Raw genomic sequence first — 27,084 nt, 5'->3', positions numbered from 1 at the left:
GACCACTACCTTGTATCCTTTTCCCTCTCGCTCTCATCCAACACTTCCCACACTGCCCCTACTCGGATGGTATCGCGCCGTCCCAACCTTCGCTCTCTCTCCCCCGCTACTCTCTCCTCTTCCATCCTATCATCTCTTCCCTCTGCTCAAACCTTCTCCAACCTATCTCCTGATTCTGCCTCCTCAACCCTCCTCTCCTCCCTTTCTGCATCCTTTGACTCTCTATGTCCCCTATCCTCCAGGCCGGCTCGGTCCTCCCCTCCTGCTCCGTGGCTCGACGACTCATTGCGAGCTCACAGAACAGGGCTCCGGGCAGCCGAGCGGAAATGGAGGAAAACTCGCCTCCCTGCGGACCTGGCATCCTTTCACTCCCTCCTCTCTACATTCTCCTCTTCTGTCTCTGCTGCTAAAGCCAATTTCTACCACTCTAAATTCCAAGCATCTGCCTCTAACCCTAGGAAGCTCTTTGCCACCTTCTCCTCCCTCCTGAATCCTCCTCCCCCTCCTCCCCCCTCCTCCCTCTCTGCTGATGACTTCGTCAACCATTTTGAAAAGAAGGTCGACGACATCCGATCCTCGTTTGCTAAGTCAAACGACACCGCTGGTTCTGCTCACACTGCCCTACCCTGTGCTTTGTCCTCTTTCTCCCCTCTCTCTCCAGATGAAATCTCGCGTCTTGTGATGGCCGGCCGCCCAACAACCTGCCCGCTTGACCCTATCCCCTCCTCTCTTCTCCAGACCATTTCCGGAGACCTTCTCCCTTACCTCACCTCGCTCATCAACTCATCCTTGACCGCTGGCTACGTCCCTTCCGTCTTCAAGAGAGCGAGAGTTGCACCCCTTCTGAAAAAACCTACACTCGATCCCTCCGATGTCAACAACTACAGACCAGTATCCCTTCTTTCTTTTCTCTCCAAAACTCTTGAACGTGCCGTCCTTGGCCAGCTCTCCTGCTATCTCTCTCAGAATGACCTTCTTGATCCAAATCAGTCAGGTTTCAAGACTAGTCATTCAACTGAGACTGCTCTTCTCTGTGTCACGGAGGCGCTCCGCACTGCTAAAGCTAACTCTCTCTCCTCTGCTCTCATCCTTCTAGACCTATCGGCTGCCTTTGATACTGTGAACCATCAGATCCTCCTCTCCACCCTCTCCGAGCTGGGCATCTCCGGCGCGGCCCACGCTTGGATTGCGTCCTACCTGACAGGTCGCTCCTACCAGGTGGTGTGGCGAGAATCTGTCTCCGCACCACGTGCTCTCACCACTGGTGTCCCCCAGGGCTCTGTTCTAGGCCCTCTCCTATTCTCGCTATACACCAAGTCACTTGGCTCTGTCATATCCTCACATGGTCTCTCCTATCATTGCTATGCAGACGACACACAATTAATCTTCTCCTTTCCCCCCTCTGATAACCAGGTGGTGAATCGCATCTCTGCATGTCTGGCAGACATATCAGTGTGGATGACGGATCACCACCTCAAGCTGAACCTCGGCAAGACGGAGCTGCTCTTCCTCCCGGGGAAGGACTGCCCGTTCCATGATCTCGCCATCACGGTTGACAACTCCATTGTGTCCTCCTCCCAGAGTGCTAAGAACCTTGGCGTGATCCTGGACAACACCCTGTCGTTCTCAACTAACATCAAGGCGGTGACCCGTTCCTGTAGGTTCATGCTCTACAACATTCGCAGAGTACGACCCTGCCTCACGCAGGAAGCGGCGCAGGTCCTAATCCAGGCACTTGTCATCTCCCGTCTGGATTACTGCAACTCGCTGTTGGCTGGGCTCCCTGCCTGTGCCATTAAACCCCTACAACTCATCCAGAACGCCGCAGCCCCGCTCCTCCGCTCTCTCCACTGGCTTCCAGTTGAAGCTCGCATCCGCTACAAGACCATGGTGCTTGACTACGGAGCTGTGAGGGGAACGGCACCTCCGTACCTTCAGGCTCTGATCAGGCCCTACACCCAAACAAGGGCACTGCGTTCATCCACCTCTGGCCTGCTCGCCTCCCTACCTCTGAGGAAGTACAGTTCCCGCTCAGCCCAGTCAAAACTGTTCGCTGCTCTGGCACCCCAATGGTGGAACAAACTCCCTCACGACGCCAGGTCAGCGGAGTCAATCACCACCTTCCGGAGACACCTGAAACCCCACCTCTTTAAGGAATACCTAGGATAGGATAAAGTAATCCTTCTAAACCCCCCCCCCTTAAAAGAGTTAGATGCACTATTGTAAAGTGGTTGTTCCACTGGATATCATAAGGTGAATGCACCAATTTGTAAGTCGCTCTGGATAAGAGCGTCTGCTAAATGACTTAAATGTAAATGTAAATGTATTTACAGCTAAGTCCTCCCTGTTCCCTGATTAAGAGGTGATGACTACTCCACTACCATTGTCAACTTTCTCCTGAAATTAACTGAAGCCACGTCTAATGTTTCCCCTCCAAGCACTGTCAGTACCCCTATTAATTTTCTCTCATTACTGTATGTACAGTCGTGGCCAAAAGTTTTGAGAATGACACAAATATTAATTTTCACAAAGTCTGCTGCCTCAGTTTGTATGGTGGCAATTTGCATATACTCCAGAATGTTATGAAGAGTGATCAGATGAATTGCAATTAATTGCAAATCCCTCTTTTCCATGCAAATGAACTGAAACCCCCAAAAACATTTCCACAGCATTTCAGCCCTGCCACAAAAGGACCAGCTGACATCATGTCAGTGATTCTCTCGTTAACACAGGTGTGAGTGTTGACGAGGACAAGGCTGGAGATCACTCTGTCATGCTGATTGAGTTCGAATAACAGACTGGAAGCTTCAAAAGGAGGGTGGTGCTTGGAATCATTGTTCTTCCTCTGTCAACCATGGTTACCTGCAAGGAAACACATGCCGTCATCATTGCTTTGCACAAAAAGGGTTCCACAGCCAAGGATATTGCTGCCAGTAAGATTGGACCTAAATCAACCAGTTATCGGATCATCAAGAACTTCAAGGAGAGCGGTTCAATTGTTGTGAAGAAGGCTTCAGGGCGCCCAAGAAAGTCCAGCAAGCGCCAGGACCGTCTCCTAAAGTTGATTCAGCTGTGGGATCGGGGCACCACCAGTACAGAGCTTGCTCAGGAATGGCAGGCAGGTCTGCACGCACAGTGAGGGGAAGACTTTTGGAGGATTGCCTGGTGTCAAGAAGGGCAGTAAAGAAGCCACTTCTCTCCAGGAAAAACATCAGGGACAGACTGATATTCTGCAAAAGGTACAGGGATTGGACTGCTGAGGACTGGGGTAAAGTCATTTTCTCTGATGAATCCCCTTTCCGATTGTTTGGTGCATCCGGAACAAAGCTTGTCCGGGGGAGACAAGGTGAGCGCTACCATCAGTCCTGTGTCATGCCAACAGTAAAGCATCCTGAGACCATTCATGTGTGGGGTTGCTTCTCAGCCAAGGGAGTGGGCTCTCTCACAATTTTGCCTAAGAACACAGCCATGAATAAAGAACGGTACCAACACATCCTCCGAGAGCAACTTCTCCCAACCATCCAGGAACAGTTTGGTGATGAACAATGCCTTTTCCAGCATGATGGAGCACCTTGCCATAAGGCAAAAGTGATAACTAACTGGCTCGGGGAACAAAACATTGATATTTTGGGTCCATGGCCAGGAAACTCCCCAGACCTTAATCCTATTGAGAACTTGTGGTCAATCCTCAAGAGGCGGGTGGACAAACAAAAACCCACAAATTCTAACAAACTCCAAGCATTGATTATGCAAGAATGGACTGCCATCAGTCAGGATGTGGCGCAGTTAATTGACAGCATGCCAGGGCGGATTGCAGAGGTCTTGAAAAAGAAGGGTCAACACTGCAAATATTGACTCATTGCATCAACGTCATGTAATTGTCAATAAAAGCCTTGTAATTGTAATTATACGTCAGTATTCCATAGTAACATCTGACAAAAATATCTAAAGACACTGAAGCAGCAAACTCTGTGGAAATTAATATTTCTAAACTTTTGGCCACTAATGTAGAGTCAATCACATACACAATCACATTATTACACATCAATGATTTTACTCCTTACTTGGACTAACTCATTCTTAGCTCTTTTGTCTAACTGTGTAGGGTGTTGTGTTCTTGTTTTTTGTCTTCTCAGTCAAATCCTGTCCTGCACTGGTTAAGCCTCTGAACACCTCAACTCATGCCTCATACCATCACTGCTGTGATCCCTTTACAACACTGTAAGTAGCCCTCTCATTCCCATTCCCCCAAAATATTGTACTATAAATGTCTTTATTAAATGTTTTAGGTTAAAATAGTCTTTGACGATTTTTGAAACACACTTTGTCGTCTCCGTGCATTCCGCACCTATACCGTGGGTCTCCCATCCTCCTCAATTATTCATGTCACCAGCATTCACTGGTGTGGGAAGCAGCCACAAGAGGAATAAAAACACTGAGTAAACTATCAAAACAGACTTTGCACTAGAATGGCTTCATAGCAATAATAATAACATCCAAAGCTCCAAGCAAGTCACTTCTTCCCCCCGTTCGCTTTATGTTGCCTGAAGACCAACAACAGGCCCCGGCCCTGATCCAAACTACTCTCCATAAAAACGCTGTCTGTTGCTGACACCAACTTTATAACGGTTGTTGTCAAGTCATTTTCCAAACTAAGTTCTGGGGTGTATTCACTAGAATCCAAAACGGAAGCAAACAGGCCGAAACGGGAGGGACTAACCTGAACTGCACCTTATTCAGCATGATTCAAACAAACACTGACTGCACTTGATTCAGCAGGAGTCAACTAAACCCTGACTGCACTTGATTAAATTGATTAAAACATACTATTTTGCAAAGGTCTTACAGTAGCCTCAACAGCACTCTAAGGTAGCACCATAGTGTAGCCGGAGGACAGCTAGCTCCATCCTCCTCTGGGTACAATGACTTCAATACCAAGCCAAGGAGGGAATAGGCTACATACCCGTTTCCTGAACCACAACACACACAGGCCTTCAGGTCCGAGGCAGGCTACTCTTTGAATAGAACTTTGCTAAAGTGCAAAAAGAGCAGTGGTGGTTAAGTAATGGTTGTCAATTCTTCATTTCAAGAGAGGGGTTCTGCCCGTACACTGCAAAATAAATGATATTCAGACTAAGTCATTCGACTGACCCAGACGGTCATTGTGGCAGTATGATGTCACACCAAACAACCTGATGTCAAGCAGGCCTACTAGCCAGCCAAGGCCCTATTTCCAGCTGCCAACAGAACAGAACAGAACAGACCAGTGCAGTGATGTGAGGACTAAACCCTTGCATTGTGAATGAGCTAGATAAAGTGGCCGGGCCGAGGGAACAGACAAGGCCTTGTTGACATGCACTCACAGAGAAGACAGAGAGAAGAAATGCCACTCTCAAAGCCTAGAGGACTGAGGCAGTGACACAGAGAGAAAGACACAGCCTGGTTTTCAGAGGGGGCGCTAGCACCAAATGCTAGGCTGGTTCTTTATATGGTAACATTCTATTAGGCCTAAGTAAGTGTCCTCATCGACATCTAACAAATCGCTCGCTCTGAACGTGTTATAGAAGGAAAGTATTTGCCAATAACTGTGATCCGTTTGGCTTTTCCTTTCTTTACTAAAATATGCCTCTTAAATGGGAAAGCACTCGACTCTAAAGTTAAGAAATAACTGAAACGTTATGTTGGCAACTGCACATTATGGCAAATACTAAATAGAGAAATAGAGACAAACAATGCGACCATGGACCAAGTACTGTAGCTGGCGATTCGACTGAAGTGAGTTTAGAGACACTACTAACAGAAATTTGCACTGGCAATGAGAAACTGTCTAAGCAGATTAAGAAAATATTCGATGATGTAAAGAAAATAAAGAAATCAAGGTGGGAATCGCTGATATGACTGAACTAGGCAAACACTTGGAGGAGGCCGAAATTGGCTTAACCCTGGAGAAAAACGCGCAAGACAATCTCCAGAAAACCGTGGCTGAAGAAAAATACATAATTACAGGCTTACTAAAGATTAAACGGGACGGAGGACTTCAGCCGTCGATCAAATCTTCATTTCGAGGTTTCCCCGAATGCTGTGGAACACCTGGAATGGAAGAATTACTGGAAACGGTAGAACTTCACAAGGGCTCCCTCAATCGAACGAGCACATCGAACAGGCAGCCCGTGAGGGGACACGAGCAGCAAACCAAGGGGCATCATCGCAAAGTTCCTTAGCTACAGGGACAAAGATAAAGTTCTATGACTGGCCATCAAAGCCCCCAAAAAAAGTCGGACCTTTGATGTATGAGGGCCATCGGATCTAGCTACATCAACGCCGACATGAGCAGAAACCTCCACATGAAACAGAGAGAACCCCGCACAACTACGGGTCAAATGGAAGGAAAGAGACATCACACTGAAATCAGCAAAAGAAGCTACCCGATTCCTGGATAACCTGGACAAGGAGAACGGTGGAAATGGCATTGAATGAACTGTGTAGACTACAGGACAGCCTTCCAACCGACGATGTACAACAGATGGGGCACGGGCCTATTGAACTGTTTAGGCTACTGAATTTAGGTGAACGATGGACTATTACAGTAAACCACACCACATCAAAATAAACAAAAGAGGAAGGTATGTGCTGTTAATGGCTTCTCCTGGGGCGGCAGGTAGCCCTGCGATTAAGAGCATTGAGCCATTAACCGACAGTTTCCCCGATCCGACTAGGTGAAAAATCTGTCTGTGCCCTTGAGCAAGGCACCTAACCCTAATCACTCCTGTAAGTTTCTTTGGATAAGAGCATCTGCCAAATGACTAAAATGTTCAAATCACACGCCTATTGAAAAGACAATTACAGCACCACTCAGGTGATCTGTCCAAATGAATAACACTTTAATGACTATTGGCCATGCAGCCTAAATAACAACTCATTAATTGGCAGGCTATAGCCATGATCTGTTTGTTTAAGAAACGAACTGACAAGGGAAGCTTGCTATGATCTGGACAATTATTTTTGAATGCTCCTCAGCCAACAGGCTATAAAGGCCTGAGTAAACGGGGAGAATTTAAATGTCCCACGTGAAAAAAAGACTGGGAGAGATCAAATGTTTTACAGCCTAAGACGCTGAAATTGTAAACACACTGTACTTTTATTTCCGTTGCTGGCTCTCTCTCACTTTATTCTTATTATATTTACTTTTGCCCAATTAAGGCATGATAAAGGAGAAATGGATATATGAATAAAAAAATGTGTGTTACCACCTTGGCCAACATGATAGAGGGGGCACATGACCAAAAGTATTTGGACACCTGCTTGTCGAAAATCTCATTCCAAAATCATGGGCATTAATATGGAGCTGGTCCCCTCTTTATTTTTTAAATTTTTATTTCACCTTTATTTAACCAGGTAGGCTAGTTGAGAACAAGTTCTCATTGACAACTGCGACCTGGCCAAGATAAAACAAAGCAGTGTGACACAGACAACACCACAGAGTTACACATGGAATAACATGGAATAAACAAGCCAATAACACAATAAACAAGTCAATGACACAGTAGAAAAAAAGAAAGTCTATATACAGTGTGTGCAAAAGGCATGAGGAGGTAGGCAATAAATAGGCCATAGTAGCGAAGAATTACAATTTAGCAGATTAACACTGGAGTGATAAATGAGCAGATGATGATGTGCAAGTAGAGATACTGGTGTGCAAAAGAGCAGAAAAGTAAATAAAAACAGTATGGGGATGAGGTAGGTAGATTGGGTGGGCTATTTACAGATGGACTATGTACGGCTGTGTCATGCACAAAGTAGATGTCCTAACCGACTTGCCAAAACTATAGTTTGTTAACAAGAAATTTGTGGAGTGGTTGAAAAACAAGTTTTAATGACTCCAATGTAAACTTCCGACTTCAACTGTAGATACGCACGTCAGCTTTGATATTGGTGTTAAACTAGACATCGGGCCGTTGCCGATGTTGTCATTTTTAGCTAATGTCGGTGTAACGGTTCTCCTCTTCCTCCGAAGAGGAGGAGCATGGATTGAACCAAGACGCAGCGTGATACTTAGACATGATATTTATTTAGACACGACAAAACAACGAAGACAAAAAACGAACTATACTTGAATTAACTAACAAAATAACAAAACGAATGTAGACAGACCTGGACGTAAGAACTTACATGTAACACGAAGAACGCACGAACAGGGAAATGACTACATAAAAACCGAACGAACAAAATGAACAAACAAACCGAAACAGTCCCGTATGGTGCAACATAGACAGACACTAACACAGGAGACAACCACCCACAAACAAACAATGTGACCCCACCTACCTTAATATGATTCTCAATCAGAGGAGATGAAAACCACCTGCCTCTAATTGAGAACCATATTAGGTACCCAAACCAACATAGAAACAGAAAACATAGACTGCCCACCCAAACTCACGTCCTGACCAGCTAACACATACAAAAACTAACAGAAAACAGGTCAGGAACGTGACAGTTGGCCGATTCTGATATGCTTACCGATATATCGTGCATCCCTACTCCAAACACCCAGAAAAGGCTACTCTCCTTGATGTTATCCTTACAAATAATCCTGATAGGTATCAGTATGGTGTTTTCTATAATGACTTTAGTGATCACTGTTTTACAGCCTGTGTTCGTAACGGCTGCTGAGTGAAACAACCAGTCCTGACTTGTCATAGACGCTTGCAAAAAAACTTTTAATGAGCAAGCCCTCCTTCATGATCTGGCCTCTGTAAATTGGTATAGAATCAGAATCTTGATCCCCCTCTGTTAAAGACGCTTGGACCTTCTTTTTTGATATTTTCAGTGGTATCGTTAACAAATACGCGCCCATAAAGAAAATGAGAATTAAAAAACAGGTTCAGACCATGGTTCGACCGTGATCTAGCAAAGTTACTCCATCTGAAGAATTCCATTTGGCAAATCACTTGGCAAACGCACACTCAGGCTGACTGGCCCGTTCAGGCAAATTAGAAATAAGTGCACTCAGGCTATCCGGAAGACCAAAGTTAGTTACTTTAACTTTTTTAAGGCTAGGGGGCAGTATTCGGAAGTTTGGATGACTGAGGTGTCCAAAGTAAACTGCCTGTTACTCAGGCCCAGAAGCTAGGATATGCATATGCATGGTAGTATTGGATAGAAAACACTCAAAAGTTTCTGAAACTGTTAAAATAATGTCTGTGAGAATAACAGAACTGATTTGGCAGGCGAAACACCAAGGACAATCCATCCAGGATTTCTTGTTGTTGTTGAGGTCATTGGACTTTTCAATGCTTTTCTATGGGAAAATCTAATAATTAGGACCCAGATTGCAGTTCCTATGTCTTCCACTAGATGTCAACAATCTTTAGAAATTGTTTCACGCTTGTTTTTTCAAAAATTAAGAAGTATTCGTATTCTTTTGAAGTATCCCTCAGAAGGACTCTAGTCTTTTGGCGTGCGTGAATGAGTGCGCGCTCCTTGTTCTTTTTCTCCGGTATTGAACACAGTACCATCTTAAATTTTATCGATTATTTACATATTAAGGTACCTGAGGTTGGATTAGAAACGTTGTTTGAACTGTTTGGACCAAGTTTACAGGTAATGTTGGAACAGGTGTATTTCTGAATCAAACGCGCCAAATAAACAGACATTTTTGGGATATAAAGAAGGACTTTATCGAACAAAACAACCATTCATTGTGTAACTGGAACCCTTTGGATTGCAAAAAAGATGAAGATCTTCGAAGGTAATCAAATCAAGTTTATTTTATATAGCCCTTCGTACATCAGCTGATATCTCAAAGTGCTGTACAGAAACCCAGCCTAAAACCCCAAACAGCAAGCAATGCAGGTGTAGAAGCACGGTGGCTAGGAAAAACTCCCTAGAAAGGCCAAAACCTAGGAAGAAACCTAGAGAGGAACCAGGCTATGAGGGGTGGCCAGTCCTCTTCTGGCTGTGCCGGGTGGAGATTATAACAGAACTATGCCAAGATGTTCAAAATATTCATAAGTGACAAGCATGGTCAAATAATAATCATGAATAATTTTCAGTTGGCTTTTCATAGCCGATCATTAAGAGTTGAAAATAGCAGGTCTGGGACAGGTGGCGGTTCCATAACCGCAGGCAGAACAGTTGAAACTGGAATATCAGCAAGGCCAGGTGGACTGGGGACAGCAAGGAGTCATCATGCCTGGTAGTCCTGACGTATGGTGATTTATTTTATCGCTATTTCTGACTTTCGTTATGCCTCTGCTGGAAAATGTTTGTGGCGCGCTCCGGTGAGGGCGCGCGCTTGATTATTTGTCTCCGGGAATGAACAGACTATTTCCATCTTAAATTTGATCATTTATTTACATATTAGGGTACCTAAGGATTGATTAGGAACGTTGTTTGACTTGTTTGGACGAAGTATATTGGTAACGTTTGGGATTCATTTTGTATGCATTTTGAACGAGGGGAACCGGTGGATTATTGAATGAAGCGAGCCAACTTAACTGACTTTTTGGGGATATAAAGAAGGACTTTATCGAACAAAACGACCATTCATTGTGTAACTGGGACCGTTTGGATTGCAAAAAGATGAAGATCTTCAAAGGTAAGTGATTTATTTTATCGCTATTTTTGAGTTTTGTGACACCTGTGCAGGTTATGAATTCATGTTAATGCAGGAAGTGGGTGAGGCATTGTCCTCAGACGATCAAATGCTATGCTTTTGCCATAAAGCCGATTGTAAATCGGACAAAGTGGTTAGATTACCAAGATTCTAAGCTAAAGAATGGTGTATAACACTTGTATTTTTATGAATGTTTATTATTACTACTTTTGTTTTTTGAAATTCGAGCTCTGCAATTTCCCCGGATGTTGTCGTGGTATGATCCGAAAGAAGTTAAGGAGCAGCTCTTTCTCTGTGGGTTTAACCACAAGAAGTTCTGTAAAACATTTAAAGACCTGCCCATGTCCCTTAATGTTGATGTGGTCGTTTCTGACAATAAGCACGACTGAGCTGTTTAATCATCACTTCATTAAGTCAGGATTCCTATTTGACTCTGCCATGCATCCTTGCCCGTCCAACATTTCCTCATTTCCCACCCCTTCTAATGTGACTATTCCCAATGCTCCTCCCTCTTTTTCCCCTGCCCCGCTATAAAGTTTCTCCCTGCAGGCGGTCACTGAGTCCGAGGTGCTAAAGGAGCTCTTTAAACTTGACCCCAGAAAAACATCTGGGTCAGATGGTTTAGACCCTTTCTTCTATTAGGTTGTTGCCCCTATCATCGCCAAGCCTGTCTCTCCTCTCTGGGGAGGTTCCCATTGTTTGGAAGGCAGCCACGGTGCATCCTTTATTTAAAAGGGAGAGATCAAGCTGATCCTAACTGTTATAGGCCAAATTATATTTTGCCCTGTTTATCAAAAGTGTTGGAAAAACTTGTCAATAATCAACTGACTGGCTTTCTTGATGTCCATAGTATTCTCTCTGGTATGCAATCTGGTTTCCACTCAGGTTATGGATGTGTCACTGCAACCTTAAAGGTCCTCAATGGCCTCCTGAGTGGCACAGTGGTCTAAGGCACTGCACTGCATTGCAGTGCTAGTTGTGCCACTAGAGATCCTGGTTTGAGTCCTGGTTTGAGTCCAGGCACAATTGGCCCAGCATCGTTCGGGTTAGGGGATGGTTTGGCCGGCTGGAATGACCTTGTCCCATTGCGCTCTAGTGATTCATGTGGCTGGCCGGGCACCTCTGACACATTGGTTAAGCAGGCATTGTGGTAAGAAGCAGTGTGGTTTAGCTGGGTCGTGTTTCGGAGGATGCACTCCTCTTGACCTTTGCCTCTCCCGAGTTTGTACGGGAGTTGCAGCGATGGGACAAGACTAACTCCCAATTGGATACCATGAAATTGGGGAGAAAATAAAACACAATTAAAACACACAAAAAAATGCCCATGATTCTAAGCAATGTTCTGCTGCGATTTTACAACAAATCTTTCTTAGTGTCCCAACAAGCTTTCTCTGCCCTTAACCTTGTCTTCAACACCTCCAAAACAAAGGTCATGTAGTTTGGTCAGAAGAATACTCCTCTCCCCACCGGTGTGATTACTACCTCTGAGGGTTTAGAGCTTGATGTAGTCACCTCATACAAATACTTGGGAGTATGGTTAGACGGTACACTGTCCTCTCAGCACATATCAAAGCTGCAGGCTAAGGTTAAATAGACTTGGTTTCCTCTGTCATAATCGCTCCTCTTTCACCACAGCTGCCAAACTAATCCTGATTCAGATGACCATCCTACCCATGCTAGATTACGGCGACGTAATCTATAGATTGGCAGGTAAGTGTGCTCTCGAGCGGCTAGATGTTCTTTACCATTCGAACATCAGATTTTCCACCAATGCTCCTTATAGGACACATTACTGCACTCTATACTCCTCTGTAAACTGGTCATCTCTGTATACCCGTCGCAAGTTCCACTGGTTGATGCTTATTTATAAAAACCCTCTAAGGCCTAACTCCCCCCTATCTGAGATATCTACTGCAGCCCTCATCCTCCACATACAGCACCCGTTCTGCCAGTCACATTCTGATAAAGGTCCCCAAAGCACACACACATCCCTGGGTCGCTCGTCTTTTAAGTTCGCTGCAGCTAGCGACTGGAACGAGCTGCAACAAACACTCAAACTGGACAGTTTTATCTCAATCTGTTGTGGCTGCTTCGCATGATGTATTGTTGTCTCTACCTTCTTGTCTGTTGTGCTGTTGTCTGTGCCCAATAATGTTTGTACCATGTTTTGTGCTGCTACCCTGTTGTGCTGCTGCCATGTGTTGCTACAGTACCATGTTGTTGTCATGTTGTGCTGCTACCATGCTGTGTTTTCATGTGTTGCTGCCATGCTATGTTGTGGTCTTAGGTCTCTATATAGTGTCGTGTTGTCTTTCTTGTCGTGATGTGTGTTTTGTCCAATATTTGTATTTTATTTTTAATCCCAGCCCCCCGTCCCCACAGGAGGCCTTTTGCCTTCTGGTAGGCTGTCATTATAAATAAGAATTTGTTCTTAACTGACTTGCTTAGTTAAATGAAAATAAATAAATAAAAAGATGTTAGAACATTGCTACGGGGAATTGCTTCCATTCAGCCACAAGAGCATTGTTGAGGTCGGGCAATGAGGCCTGGCCCCACCAAACTTTACAGTTGGCACTATGTTTTGGGGCAGGTAGCGTTCTCCTGGCATCCGCTAAGCGCAGATTCATCGGTCGGACTGCCAGATGGTGAAGTGTGATTCAGCACTCCACAGAACGCATTTCCACTGCTCCAGTCCAATGACGGCGAGCCTTACACCACTCCAACAGACGAACAGTTATTGTGTTGACGTTGCTTCCAGAGGCAGTTTGAAACATGGTAGTGAGTGTTGCAACCGAGGACAGACAATTTTCACGCGCAACGCGCTTCAGCATTCCTGTTCTGTGAAGTTTGAGTTTATTTTTTACAGGGACAGTGCACATTGATCAACGTTTCAGTAAAAACGTGGCCTACCACTTCGCGGCTGAGTTGTTGTTGCTCCTAGACATTTCCACTTTACAATAACTGCACTTACAGTTGACTGGGGTAGCTCTAGCGGGGCAGAAATTTGACTAACTGACTTGTTGGAAACGTGGCATCCTATGACAGTGTCACGTTGAAAGTCACTGAGCTCTTCCGTAAGGCCATCCTACTGCCAATGTTTGTCTATGAAGATTGCATGGCTGTGTGCTCGATTTTATACACCTGTCAGCAACGGGTGTGGCTGAAATAGCCGAATCCACACATTTGAAAGGGTTGTACACACACCTTTTTATATATAGTGTAGGTTTATCCCGCAACTGTCTAGTCACGTCAAGCAGGGGTTATTAATATAGTTCAGGAACTGCACAGAGTGTAGCCAAGGTGGTGACAGACACAAATCAAATGCCTCACTAGGCCTGTGCGCCAAAAGAAACCATACAGCAAGGAAGCATGCATCACACACACTTCTTGGCCATCTCTCATGATACAGAGTAGTAGTCTATCATGAGTCTTTCTCATGACAATATTCCTATTCGTAAGCTTTCACAAGATTCTATGAGCAGATATTTTTGGTCATAATTCATTGAGAACAACTTCCGGCCAACATAAGCATACTATTTCTAGCATGAATTTACCATCCGAGTCTTAAGAGTAATCTTTTCAATCTTTTTCTTTTCACACAGCTGAGGTGACACTGACAGCCACACCGTACACCACGTTTGCGTCGCAAATGGCACCCTATTCCCTACATAGAGCACTACCTTTGAGCAGAGCCCTATGGGCCCTGGTCAAAAGTAGTGCACAAAAGTGCATTCGGAAAGTATTCAGACCACTTCTCTTTTTCCACATTTGGTTACGTTAAAATCCTCAACAATTGACACACAATACCCCATAGTGACAAAGCGAAAACAGGTTTAGAGATGTTTGCTAATTTATACAAAAATAAAAATAAAACGTATTTACATGAGTATTCAGACACTTTGCTATGAGACTCAAAATTATGCTAAGGTGCATCCTGTTTCCATTGATCATCCTTGAGATGTTTCTACAACCTGATTAGAATCCACCTGTGGTAAATTCAATTGATTGGACATGATTTGGAAAGGCACACACCTGTCTATATAAGGTCCCACAGTTGACAGTGCATGTCAGAGCAAAAACCAAGCCATGAGGTCGAAGGAATTGTCCGTAGAGCTCTGAGACAGAAGCTCGAAGAGCAGATCCGGTGAAGAGTAACAACAAATATCTGCAGCATTGAAGGTCCCCACGAACACAGTGGCCTCCATCATTCTTAAATGGAAGAAGGTTGGAATCACCAACTCTTCCTAGAGCTGGCCGCCCGGCCAAACTGAGCAATCGGGGAGAAGGGCCTTGGTCAAGGAGGTGACCAAGAACCCAATGCTCACTCTGGCAGAGCTCCAGAGTTCCTCTATGGAGATGGGAGAACCTTTCAGAAGGACAAACATCTCTGCAGCACTCCACTAGTCAGGCATTTATGGTAGAGTGACAAGACGGAAGCCAATCCTCAGTAAAATGTACATGACAGCCAACTTGGAGTTTGCCAAAAGGCACCAAAAGGACTCCCAGACCATGAGAAACAAGATTTTCTGGTCTGATGAAACCAAGATTGAACTCTTTGGCCTGAATGACAAGCGACCCGTCTGGAGGAAACCTGACACCATCCCTACGGTGAAGCATGGTGGTGGCAGCATCATGCTGTGGGGATGTTTTTCAGAGGTAGGGACTTGGAGACTAGTCAGGAATGAGGAACGGAGCAAAGTACAGAGAGGTCCTTGATGAAAACCTGCTCCAGAGTGCCCAGGGCCTCAGAGTGGGGTGAAGGTTCACCTTCCAACAGGACAACAAACCTAAGCACAAAGCCAAGACAATGCAGGAGTGGCTTCAGGACCAGTCTCTGAATGGCCTTGAGTGGTCCAGCCAGAGCCCGGACTTGAACCTGATCAAACATCTCTGGAGAGACCTTACAATAGCGACGCTCCCCATCCAACCTGACAAAACTTGAGAGGATCTGCAGAGAAGAATGGGAGAAACTCCCCAAATACAGGTGTGCCAAGCTTGTAGTGTCATACCCTAGAAGACTCAGCTGTAATCACTGCCAACTGTGCTTCAACAAAATACTGAGTTTAGGGTCTGAATACTTATGTAAATGTGATATTTCAGTTTATTTTTTATGAATTATGGGCTATTGTGTATATTGATGAGGATTTTTTTTAAATACATTTTAGAATAAGGCTGTAACGTAACAAAATGTGGAAAATGTCAAGGGGTCATAACTTTCCAAATGCACTGTATTTGGTGCCATTTGAGATGCAGCTTACACCACACAACCACAGCAGCTGAGGTGGCTCGATGGAACACAAATCCTCTGGTGGTTTCCTGACACATCTGACTACACACTATTTCCCCATGGCTGTTGTGGTCTTTAGGGCCAGCAATGTATCATCGCTGGGGAGGAGGGAAGGGAGGGAGGATAGCTCATCAGTGCCCAGCAGAGTTGTAGTTGATTTATTTCCCTCCCTTCCTATGTTGTACTAAACAGCTGTTGTTACATTTACATTACATTTAAGTCATTTAGCAGACGCTCTTATCCAGAGCGACTTACAAATTGGAAAGTTCATACATTTTGCAGCACTGTTGTTGCAGCACTGGACTACTACTGCTGGTGGATTCAGATCCACAGCCTTTATCCAAGGCTTCCTGACTTGACTAACTGCACTTCCATTCTCACTCTACCTCACCCTGCCTCCCATCTCACCTCTCCTTCCACCTATCCTCAAAAGCCCATCTTCATGTGATCGATGAGAAAAACAGAGGCCCAAATGGCACTCTATTCCCTATCCCCAATAGGGCTCCGGTCAAGAGTAGTGCACTATATAAGGAATAGGGTGCTATTTGGGATGCGACGGTTCCTCTGAATCAATTAGTTAGATGGCAAAAGAGGCTAAATCCATATCTTAACTTAAAATACTTTATTATGTAGTTATTTGTTGAGTAAAGATGTGTAGCTACGCATCAAAGCTGTGTCATAATGCAAATCCAAAAAGAGCAAAGTAGCAGCAGTGCTGCCTTCCCTTAGCCCAGGACTTAGCAAGGCCAATCAAAGTACAGTTACGCACCATCTACACTACAGTGCTGAAGGTTTGTTTAATTGTGCATGAAGTCTCCAGTCTTCAGACCTTGCCTTGGAGAGACTTGGCTGTAGAAGCAGGCCGACAAACATTCAGTTCCCAGTCTGTGCCAAGACCCTGTGACTGAGTAGAACGTCAATGGCACTTCTCAAAAGACCATAAAAAGGAACTGCAGAAATGATTAAGTACAGCAGGCCTCGTTTGAAAATCACCCTTTTAGTCATCTCAAAACTATGCCTGCTGACTAGTATGCCTGCCTAAATAACACTTGCTATAGTGGGAAATGAGTCATCCCGGCATGCACAAGCCAAGGCTCAAATGCCAGGCTACTTACTCTTATTTATAGTGGGACGTGTCTTTCTTTATGGATGCATTCAAGCCATCATGGCTGATTTCTTCTACACAACCACCCAAGGAATATGGCCAAAATTTTGCTTAAAATTCAACATTTCTGTTTCTGACACACAAAGAAGATCATGGAATAAAGAGCTAAGAAGATAGAGCACTCAAAAAACAAGGTGATCAGTGAAGAGGTGACTCCAGGATGCTGGCCTTCTCGGCAAGGTTCCTCTGTTCAGTGCCTGTGTTCTTTTGCCCATCTTAATCTTTTCTTTTTATTGGCCAGTCTGAGATATGGCTTTTTCTTTGCAACTCTGCCTAGAAGGCCAGCATCCCGGAGTCTCCTCTTCACTGTTGACATTGAGACTGGTGTTTTGCGGGTACTATTTAATGAAACTGCCAGTTGAGGACTTGTGAGGCGTCTGTTTCTCAAACTAGACACTCTAATATACTTGTCCTCTTGCTCAGTTGTGCACCGGGGCCTCCCACTCCTCTTTCTATTCTGGTTAGTGCCAGTTTGCTCTGTTCTGTGAAGGAAGTAGTACAAAGCGTTGTACAAGACCTTCAGTTTCTTGGCAATTTCCTGCATGGAATAGCCTTCATTTCTCAGAACAAGAATAGACTGACGAGTTTCAGAAGAAAGTTCTTTGTTTCTGGCCATTTTGAGCCTGTAATCGAACCCACAAATGCTGATGCTCCAGATACTCAACTCGTCTAAAGAAGGCCAGATGTATTGCTTCTTTAATCAGAACAACAGTTTTCAGCTGTGCTAACATAATTGCAAAAGGGTTTTCTAATGATCAATTAGCCTTTTAAAATGATAAACTTGGGTTAGCTAACACAACGTTCCATTGGAACACAGGAGTGATGGTTGCTGATAGTGGGCCTCTGTACACCTTTGTAGATACTCCATAAAATAAAAAAATCTGCCGCTTCCAGCTACAATAGTCATTTACAATTTTAACAATGTCTACACTGTATTTCTGATCAATTTGTTGTTATTTTAATAGACCCTTTTTTTGTTGCTTTTCTTTAAAAAACAAGGACATTCTAAGTGACACCAAACTTTTGAATGGTAGTGTATATACTGTATAGAGGTCGACTGATTATGATTTTTCAACGCCGATACCGATACCGATTATTGGAGGACCAAAAACAGCCAATACCGATTAATCGGACGATTTTTATATATATTTGTAATAATGACAATTACAAGAATACTGAATGAACAATGAACACTTTTATGTTAACTTAATATAATACATCAATAAAATCTATTTAGTCTCAAATAAATAATAAAACATGTTCAATTTGGTTTAAATAATGCAAAAACAAAGTGTTGGAGAAGAAGGTAAAAGTGCAATATGTGCCATGTAAAAAAGCTAACGTTTCAGTTCCTTGCTCAGAACATGAGAACATATGAAAGCTGGTGGTTCCTTTTAACATGAGTCTTCAATATTCCCAGTGCCACGACTTCCGCCGAAGTCGGCTCCTCTCCTTGTTCGGGCGGCGTTCGGCGGTCGACGTCATCGGCTTTCTAGCCATCGCCGCTCCATTTTTCATTTATCCATTTGTATTGTCTTGTTTTGCATACCTGGTTTACATTCCCCAATTACACTGCATGTATTTATTCCTCTGTTCCCCCTCATGTCTTTGTGTGATATTGTTTGTGTGTTTTTGTAACGCGCCAGGCTGGCGGTCGTTATTCCCGTGTTATTTCACAAAGCTTGTTTGAATTGTTAAACAGTCATGTTTTGTGACTGTTTTTGCGCGCTTTACACTTTACCTTGTTGGCTGGAGGTTTTTGACGCAGCTGCGTTCGTCTGTAATCTTTCTCCTGACTACAATCTATTTAGTCTAACGTTATCGGCTTTCTAGCCATCGCCGCTCCATTTTTCATTTATCCATTTGTATTGTCTTGTTTTGCATACCTGACTAAATAAAGTGTGCGCCTGTTCACAATTCTCTGCTCTCCTGCACCTGACTTCACCACAAGTACTCACACGCCTGACACCCAGGTAAGAAGTTTTAGGTTGTAGTTATTATAGGACTATTTCTCTCTATACCATTTGTATTTCATATACCTTTGACTATTGGATGTTCTAATAGGTACTTTAATATTGCCAGCCTAATCTCGGAAGTTGATAGGCTTGAAGTCAAAAACAGCGCAGAAGAGCGCAGTAAAGTGCTGTTTGAATCAATGCTTACGAGCATACTGCTGCCTACCACCGCTCAGTCAGACTCCTCTATCAAATCATAGACTTAATTATAATATAATAACACACAGAAATACGAGCCTTAGGTCATTAATATGGTCAAATCCGGAAACTATCATTTCGAAAACAAAATATTTATTCTTTCAGTGAAATACGGAACCGTTACGTATTTTATCTAACGGTGGCATCCATAAGTCTAAATATTCCTGTTACATTGCACAATGTATGACATAATTACGTAAATGTTATGTTATAATTACGTAAAATTCTGGCAAATTAGTTCGCAACGAGCCAGGTGGCCCAAACTGTTGCATATACCCTGACTCTGCGTGCAATGAAGTGACACAATTTCCCTAGTTTAATATTGCCTGCTAACCTGGATTTCTTTTAAATAAATATGCAGGTTTAAAAAAATATACTACTGTGTATTGATTTTAAGAAAGGCGTTGATGTTTATGGTTAGGTACATTCATGCAACGATTGTGCTTTTTTTTGCAAATGCGCTTTTGTTAAATCATCCCCCGTTTGGCGAAGTTGGCTGTCTTTGTTAGGAAGAAATAGTCTTCACACAGTTCGCAACGAGCCAGGCGGCCCAAACTGCTGCATATACCCTGACTCTGTTGCACAGAACGCAAGAGAAGTGACACAATTTCCCTAGTTAAAAGAAATTCATGTTAGCAGGCAATATTAACTAAATATGTAGGTTTAAAAATATATACTTGAGTATTGATTTTAAGAAAGGAGTTGATGTTTATGGTCAGGTACACATTGGTGCAACGACAGTGCTTTTTCGCGAATGCGCTTGTTAAATCACCCATTTGACGAAGTAGGCTATGATTCAATGATAAATTAACAGGCACCGCATCGATTATATGCAATGCCGGACAAGCTTGATAAACTAGTAATATCATCACACCATGTGTAGTTAACTAGTGATTATGTTAAGATTGATTGTTTTTTATAAGATACGTTTAATGCTAGCTAGCACCTTATCTTGGCTCCTTGCTGCACTCGCATAACAGGTAGTCAGCCTGCCGCACAGTCTCCTCGTGGAGTGCAATGTAATCGGCCATAATCGGTGTCCAAAAATGCTAATTACCGATTGTTATGAAAACTTGAAATCGGCCCTAATTAATCGGCCATTCCAATTAATCGGTCGACCTCTAATACTGTACCTTATACCATCTATTGCATCTTGCCTATGCAGCTCGGCCATCGCTCATCCATATATTTGTCTGTACATATTCTTATTCCATCCCTTTAGATTTGTGTGTATTAGGTAGTTGTTGTGGAATTGTTAAATTACTTGTTCGATATTACAGCACTATCAGAACTAGAAGCACAAGCATTTTGCTACACTCGCATTAACATCTGCTAACCATGTGTATGTGACCAATCAAATTTGATTTGATTTGATGGGGAAAAAATTGTCGTCCAGCTCTTCTTGGAAAGAGGAATCAGAAACAGCCATTGTAGCTAATTATTTAGCAGTCTCAGCTGGACAGTGCATGGCAACATGGCTTCCATGAACCTGTAAACCAGTACCGCCCCTGTTTTAAAAAGCCTGCCTTCGAGGGTCTGAACAAGGAAGTAGGGCTCCCGTCAGGCTGTAATTTTTACAAAGCCAGGGAAAATTTGTCAACCTAAATATCCTGCAATGTCCTGGCAGATAGCAACATCGTAGAGACAAGTCCAATTGCTCGAATTGAACAATGACAACCATATCTACTTGCTGCTAGCATGACTGCGCAAACCCAAAGGACACAATAATTGCTACAAAACATGACTCCATTTATTTTTTCGATCAGACAGCAGGCTCAAATCAAGCAATGATATCATTGGTTGAGCTCTCCCAGTGCAAAAAAATTAAATAAAATACAGCTATAGTGAATAATTATGTCTGAAATACCCTCTCATCACTCATAATTATGTAGGGAGACTGGAAAAACACCACAAATAATGTCAAGCGGTGAAGTTTCCCTTTAACTGCCAGCCTGGCCTGGCCAGTCTAGGGTAAGTCCTACAAGTAAACAACACTCTCCCCCCATACTCCTACACTGAGTATCACTTTGCTGGGAGGAGAGGCTAGGAGATGCCAGTCTAATTGTCCAAATGTATCGTCCAGACAACTGCCAATGACTCCTAGCTTCACCTCGCAGAGTGATGCAGAAATAGGCCTAACTTACAGTAAATGTCATACAGCCTAGTATTAGTGTGAGAAATGTATTGTGAAACGTTCTTATGTTTGACAACTTCTGGTTGTTTAGCAATCTGATAATAAAGACTGAGTCTAATACTGAAATTGAATACAGCATCCCTGGATTATCATACTTATACGAGCACCTTTGAGTAGCTAAGATGCTACAGTACTTGGATGAAATATTAATTTATTCCCTTTTTTTGGAAACCACAATTTCTGTGAGGACACTGACAACCTTTTTTTTTTTTAGCTTCCTCACTTAGAAAGTGATAATCTCAGCTATGCTCTTTGTAAATAAGAGGAAATGCCATTATGGGTAATTTGCCCATTGGTCATGTCCTGTGTAATATGGTCACGTTTAGACTGCAGAAGACAACTACTTCATAATATCGGTATTAGGGAGGAAACCATTGGATTGCTATTGCATTCTGTACTAAACTGCCATTTAACAAATAAGGGCATAGACTGTGGGCCTAGCTTGCTTGCTGGCTGCCATGGAGTTCAGTCAGTCATCCACAGTATGAAGTTGTTGTGTGGAGCACAACTTCCACTCCCACTGGGGTTTTAACTGCTTTTGATTCGATTTACACTTGTCCAACTAAGTCACAGCTCAGACTGTCGTTAATTACATTCAAAACTGTTAAGAACATTTATACTGTGTGAAAAAAGTGGGCTATTTTTACAACAGTATGCCCAGTGTCTGATAGTAAAATGCAAACGTACAGTATACATAGGCTATATTCAGAGCCAAACGTGAAGAAGATTTAACTAACATATTTGTCTGTCATTAGCAGATCATATGGTGAAGAAATGCTTATTACTCTGTCATACACTGGGGTTGCCCTTACCAGTCAAATAGCCTACACTATAACGGCATCACTTCCACTCATTCTCATAAAACAACATCTACTGTCACAAAGTTGAGGAGGAAACAATATGGATCCATGCAATTAAATGTTGGCATTTACAAAAGGCTACAATACAAATACTGCTGAAGTTATCAATAATTGTTTAGAGAACACTTGAGTTGATGACAATTAACAATTGTTTTTCAATTGTTTGTTACAAAGGATCTTTGATTGAAATACTGTGGCATAAGAATAGCGTATACATCAACAGGGGGACTTATACATGGCTCCGAGGGACAGGCCCAGAGCATACTCTCAAGGGGAAAAGGGCGTCACTGCCCTACGGCCCAAATGAAAGAGAACTTCAACAAAATGTAATATATACATTGTAGCAACAACTCTCGAGTTCTAAAAGCATTACGTTGCCAACCGATATAGCGATGAAATGAAACAAAGTAACCACAGCCGTAACTTCTCACATAAAATGACAACTGACTGGAATCGCGGCGGGCTGGCACAATGTAGCACTACACAGACAGCAAGCAACAGGTAACCAACCCTACGCCAGCGTATTGTGTGGACTGTTCACTTACCCGAACCAGGTTGCTGACAGCCGCCTGCACGGCAGCCACGGGTGCGGTGAGATCCGGGATAGCTTTCCCGTCCACCTCACCTTCTTCGTGCATTATCACCAGATGGGATATCTGCTGAGCCACCGGCTCTAGGATACTTTCTATCGTTTTAGTGTGAAAAACCGGCATGATGAAAACTTAATCCGCTCTCCTATCCAAGAGAAAAAAAAGCAGACCCGTTCTGTGTTTCAAAACTACCCTCTCTTGTTTGCGCCTTTATGAAGTCTACGGTTGGTTACTCCAACACTTTCCTTCCCTAGAACAGTTTTACTCTCTAGGAACACGAACTACTCCCCTTGCAACCATCAACGTGAGAATCCCCAACCGCACCTCGCGAAAAGTAATTGCAACCTTTACCATAATGAACGTAATGTCCACCCTCCGACCAATAAGATAAATAGCATAATGTCACCGCCAACGCGATTGGCACAAGTAGATGCCAATCTTTCCCGATATGCTCCGCCTATTCCACACATTCGCGTTTGCTCGAGTTCTCCCAAAATTACGTAATACATTATCATGCCCTAAAAAGGGAAATGTGCGTCTTCTGTTGAGAGGAGCAAATTCCAACCAGTAAGGACATAGACAGTGTAAATTCTAGTGACAAATTGCTGGCAGAAATGACTGAAATATAGTCTAGTTGCTTTGGGATGTAGGCTATACCTGCTCTGTGCAGTTTCTATATAAAGGTAGAATGAACAATTGTAAAAATTTATATAATTTTAGCATAGAATAGAAAGTTAGAATATCCCAAATAAAAATGAGGTTTGATTAGGTGAATAAAATTCCCTGATATTGATATTGATTCAATAAATATTCCATTAGCCTTCTGCATAGTTATCATAACACATTAGCTCAAAGTCTACAGTGATTAAGTAATTGAAATCATATTTAAGCATACCGGTAACCTACAACTAATTTCAATCCTTATGGGTAACATGTTTGTCTAACAGAACAGTCATAAGACCTAAACTGAATAGGCTAAATCCATCCCAAGGTTTGATTTTATGAGCCCAAATTCAAGTATGGGTCCTATCTACTGCCAGCAACAATTGACCATAGTGTATTCAGAACTTTTCTTCCTACATCCACATAATCACAGTTGATCCTATGAGTCTTTCAAGTTCTGTATCCTGTGAAATTGGGATCAGCCTCCAACAAGTTTATCACATTGTTTTCACTTTCAGACTTTAGCAGGCAACACACTTGAACCACTAAGAGGAAAAAAGGTGGCAGGTAGCCTAGCGGTTATGACCGTTGGGCCAGTAACCGAAAGGTTGCCAGTTTGGATCCCCGAGCCAACTAGGTGAACAATCTGTTGGTTGGCCAAGGCACTTAATCCTAATTGCTCTGGATAAGAGCATCTGCTAAATTATGTAAATGTAGGAAAACAATTTCCCTACTGAAGTATACTGTCAACCATGTGCACTTTTGTATAAGCTTCGAACTCAGGTCAAAATGATGTATTCTCGTTCTGGCAACTTGAGTGTAGCATAACACATTTTTCAAATTCCATCTCCCCTTTACAACTTTAAATAACAATATTGGAGGGTTGAAAATCAACTGCCAACCAAACCAGCAAAGGAATTCACACAGATTCCCAAGAGGAGGCTGCAAGGCAGCAGCCTACTTCCTAAAAAGGAAGAGTCTTAAAAATAAAGAATCAAGGAAGTTGCTCTGTTTGAGACATCATGTAAACATTCAAGGGATTGATGAACCTGCAGCTGCTGCTCTCATGCTCTGGTTCTGTTTCTATCTTGCAGTGTTTTGGTGCCTATCAGTGGTGGAAAAAGTACCCAATTGTCATACTTGAGTAAAAGTACAGATACCTTAATAGAAAATGACTCAAGTAAAAGTGAAAGTCGCCCAGTAAAATATTACTTGAGTAAAAATCTACAAGTATTTGGTTTTAAATATACTTAAGTATCAAAAGTAAATGTAATTGCTAAAATATACTTAAGTATCAAATGTAAAAGTATAAACCATTTCAAATTCCTGATATTAAGCAAAGCAAAAGGCAGCATTTCTTTTTTCTTATTTACGGATAGCCAGGGGCATACTCCAACACTCAGGCATCATTTACAAACGAAGCATTTGTGTTTAGTGAGTCCATCAGATCAGTGGCAGTAGAGATGGCCAGGGATGTTCTCTTGATAAGTGCATGAATTGGATCATTTTCCTGTCCTTCTTAGCATTCAAAATGTAACTAGTTATTTTGGGTGTCAGGGAAAATGTATTGAATAAAAAGTACATTATTTTCTTTAGGAATATAAAGTGAAGTAAAAGTACAAGTTGTCAAAAATATAAACAGTAAAGTAAAGATACCCCTAAAAAGTATTTAAGGAGTGCTTTAAAGTATGGTGCCTATTCCAAGGATGGGTAACTCAGATTTTTGGGCCTTCGGGCTCACTTGGGGTGTGGTAGCAGTGCAGCAATGGTAGCTTTCTCTGTGTTATCACTCTTTCGTTCATCCCTCCGTTCCATACATTTTTCCCATAGGGATTTTACACTGTGACAAATAATGTTAGTATACAACAAGTTGTTGCTCACTTATACCCTTTAACCATATAACAATGGAAAGCTTAGATTCACAGCTGTCCATCAGACCCTTTCCAAACCCCCTGGCTCACACACCTTATGAGCAAAACATTTTAGCAGCCCCCCTCTTGACAGCGGAGAGAAAAAATATTTTTGAGTTAATTTTCCTGCGATTCTACACATCTTTCCATGGGGCGTAGAGAAAATGTTGCAATTCTATAACTAATTTCATACAATTCTACTCATTTTGCAAGGGCAGAGAGAAAGATGAGCAGTTTTACAGCAAATTTTCTGTAATTCTACACATTTTGTCATGGGTGGAGACAAACGTTTGCCGTTTTTAATATGATATCTGAGTGAGATATCATATTACGGGGGCCCTCCGGTTGGTAATTTTACCATGATTACTACAGGTTTAGATAGCTAGCCGTTATACTAACATATACATTTACATAGGCTAATTGAGTGACTGACATAAGAGAAAAACTGCTAATGGACAACAAACATTTGAAAATGCACCTTGTGTATTCTACTATTCTAACTCTCAACAGTAAGTTGAGACCCAAACTGAGTTCCAAAAACCTAACCCTGGCCTATACCAAAGATAATTAAATATAAGATCCTGAAATATACAAGGTTTAATATAATCGTCCTCAAGGTTTTATAATCTCTCATTTAGGCTTGGATGCCTGACACGTCTTTGAAGTACACACTCAGCATGCAGTTAGTTCCATGTAGTGTAAATACATGGGGTTAAAGAGTGCACTGCATCCCTGGTAGCACACCACACTAACACCACATAATCACTACTCACTCCAGGGTTACCGCCATATAGCTCAATGCAGTCCATTTCCGATGCTCTTACCTCATAATCACCTATTCCTAGTTTCAACGACCCAAATTAGTATTTTTTTAAGGAAGCAGAGTGGTGTTTGTAAATACTGAAAAGCACATTTAGGCTCTGTAGCCTAGGCCTATTTCCCTTATTTTAGAATGCCTGAAAAGCTGATGATATAGTTGTGTTGTTTAGACTTATACTATTTATTTGAGTTGCAAGCAACTGCAGTTCACAATTTTTGCAGTATCTTTCCATGATACCACTCTCACTTAGATGGATCCATAATAACGTGATAACCCTAAATGCCCAAGGAGATGCTATAGAATAATGCCATAGAATAGGCCTCAATGACAGTACACAAGAAGGCCCTTTCCTCTCTCTAAAAATCCATGCCTTCAGAGGATAACCAAACAGAAGAGTCTGTTCTAGATATAGAAATCAAAGGGAAGGCAACAGGCTGTAGTTCTCTGAAGTCTCGGGTTGCTCCCAGGGCCCTCCCCTGTGTACAGTCTGGAATGCACGTGGGGCTGGCTGCCGGTCAAGATGGGTGGTCTGGGATGCGTCCCAAATGGCACCCTTTTCCCTATGACCAGGGCACTGTGGGATTGTAAGGAATAGGGTGCAATTTGAGACACAGCCCCTAGTTGCCTTCTTACGCTCTACGTCTGGTAGAATAATTTAATGGTACTGTCTCTCCACACAAAACTGATATAGAATTGTTTGTAGTTTGTATTTAGTTCTTCCTCAAAAGTGTAATGGTGGCACACTTAATAAGGATCCAACACCG

At 42.8% G+C, this 27,084-nt stretch overlaps 1 protein-coding gene across 1 annotated transcript in view; it reads right to left on the bottom strand.

Moving 5' to 3' along the window:
* Window positions 1-23,279, bottom strand: part of LOC139571251 (vinculin) — a 75,313-nt gene extending 52,034 nt beyond the window's left edge. The window contains exon 1 of the mRNA XM_071393930.1: window positions 22,883-23,279. Within this exon, the coding sequence (XP_071250031.1) occupies window positions 22,883-23,050 (168 nt within the window). The 5' untranslated portion in view covers window positions 23,051-23,279. The remainder of the gene's footprint in view (window positions 1-22,882) is intronic.
* Between the last annotated feature and the right edge of the window lie 3,805 nt (window positions 23,280-27,084).

The sequence above is a fragment of the Salvelinus alpinus genome, chromosome 3 (assembly GCF_045679555.1).
Source record: "Salvelinus alpinus chromosome 3, SLU_Salpinus.1, whole genome shotgun sequence".
Taxonomy (NCBI): Eukaryota; Metazoa; Chordata; class Actinopteri; order Salmoniformes; family Salmonidae; genus Salvelinus; species Salvelinus alpinus.
Note: the sequence above shows the minus strand (reverse complement) of the source record. Positions and strands in the feature narration are given on the sequence as shown.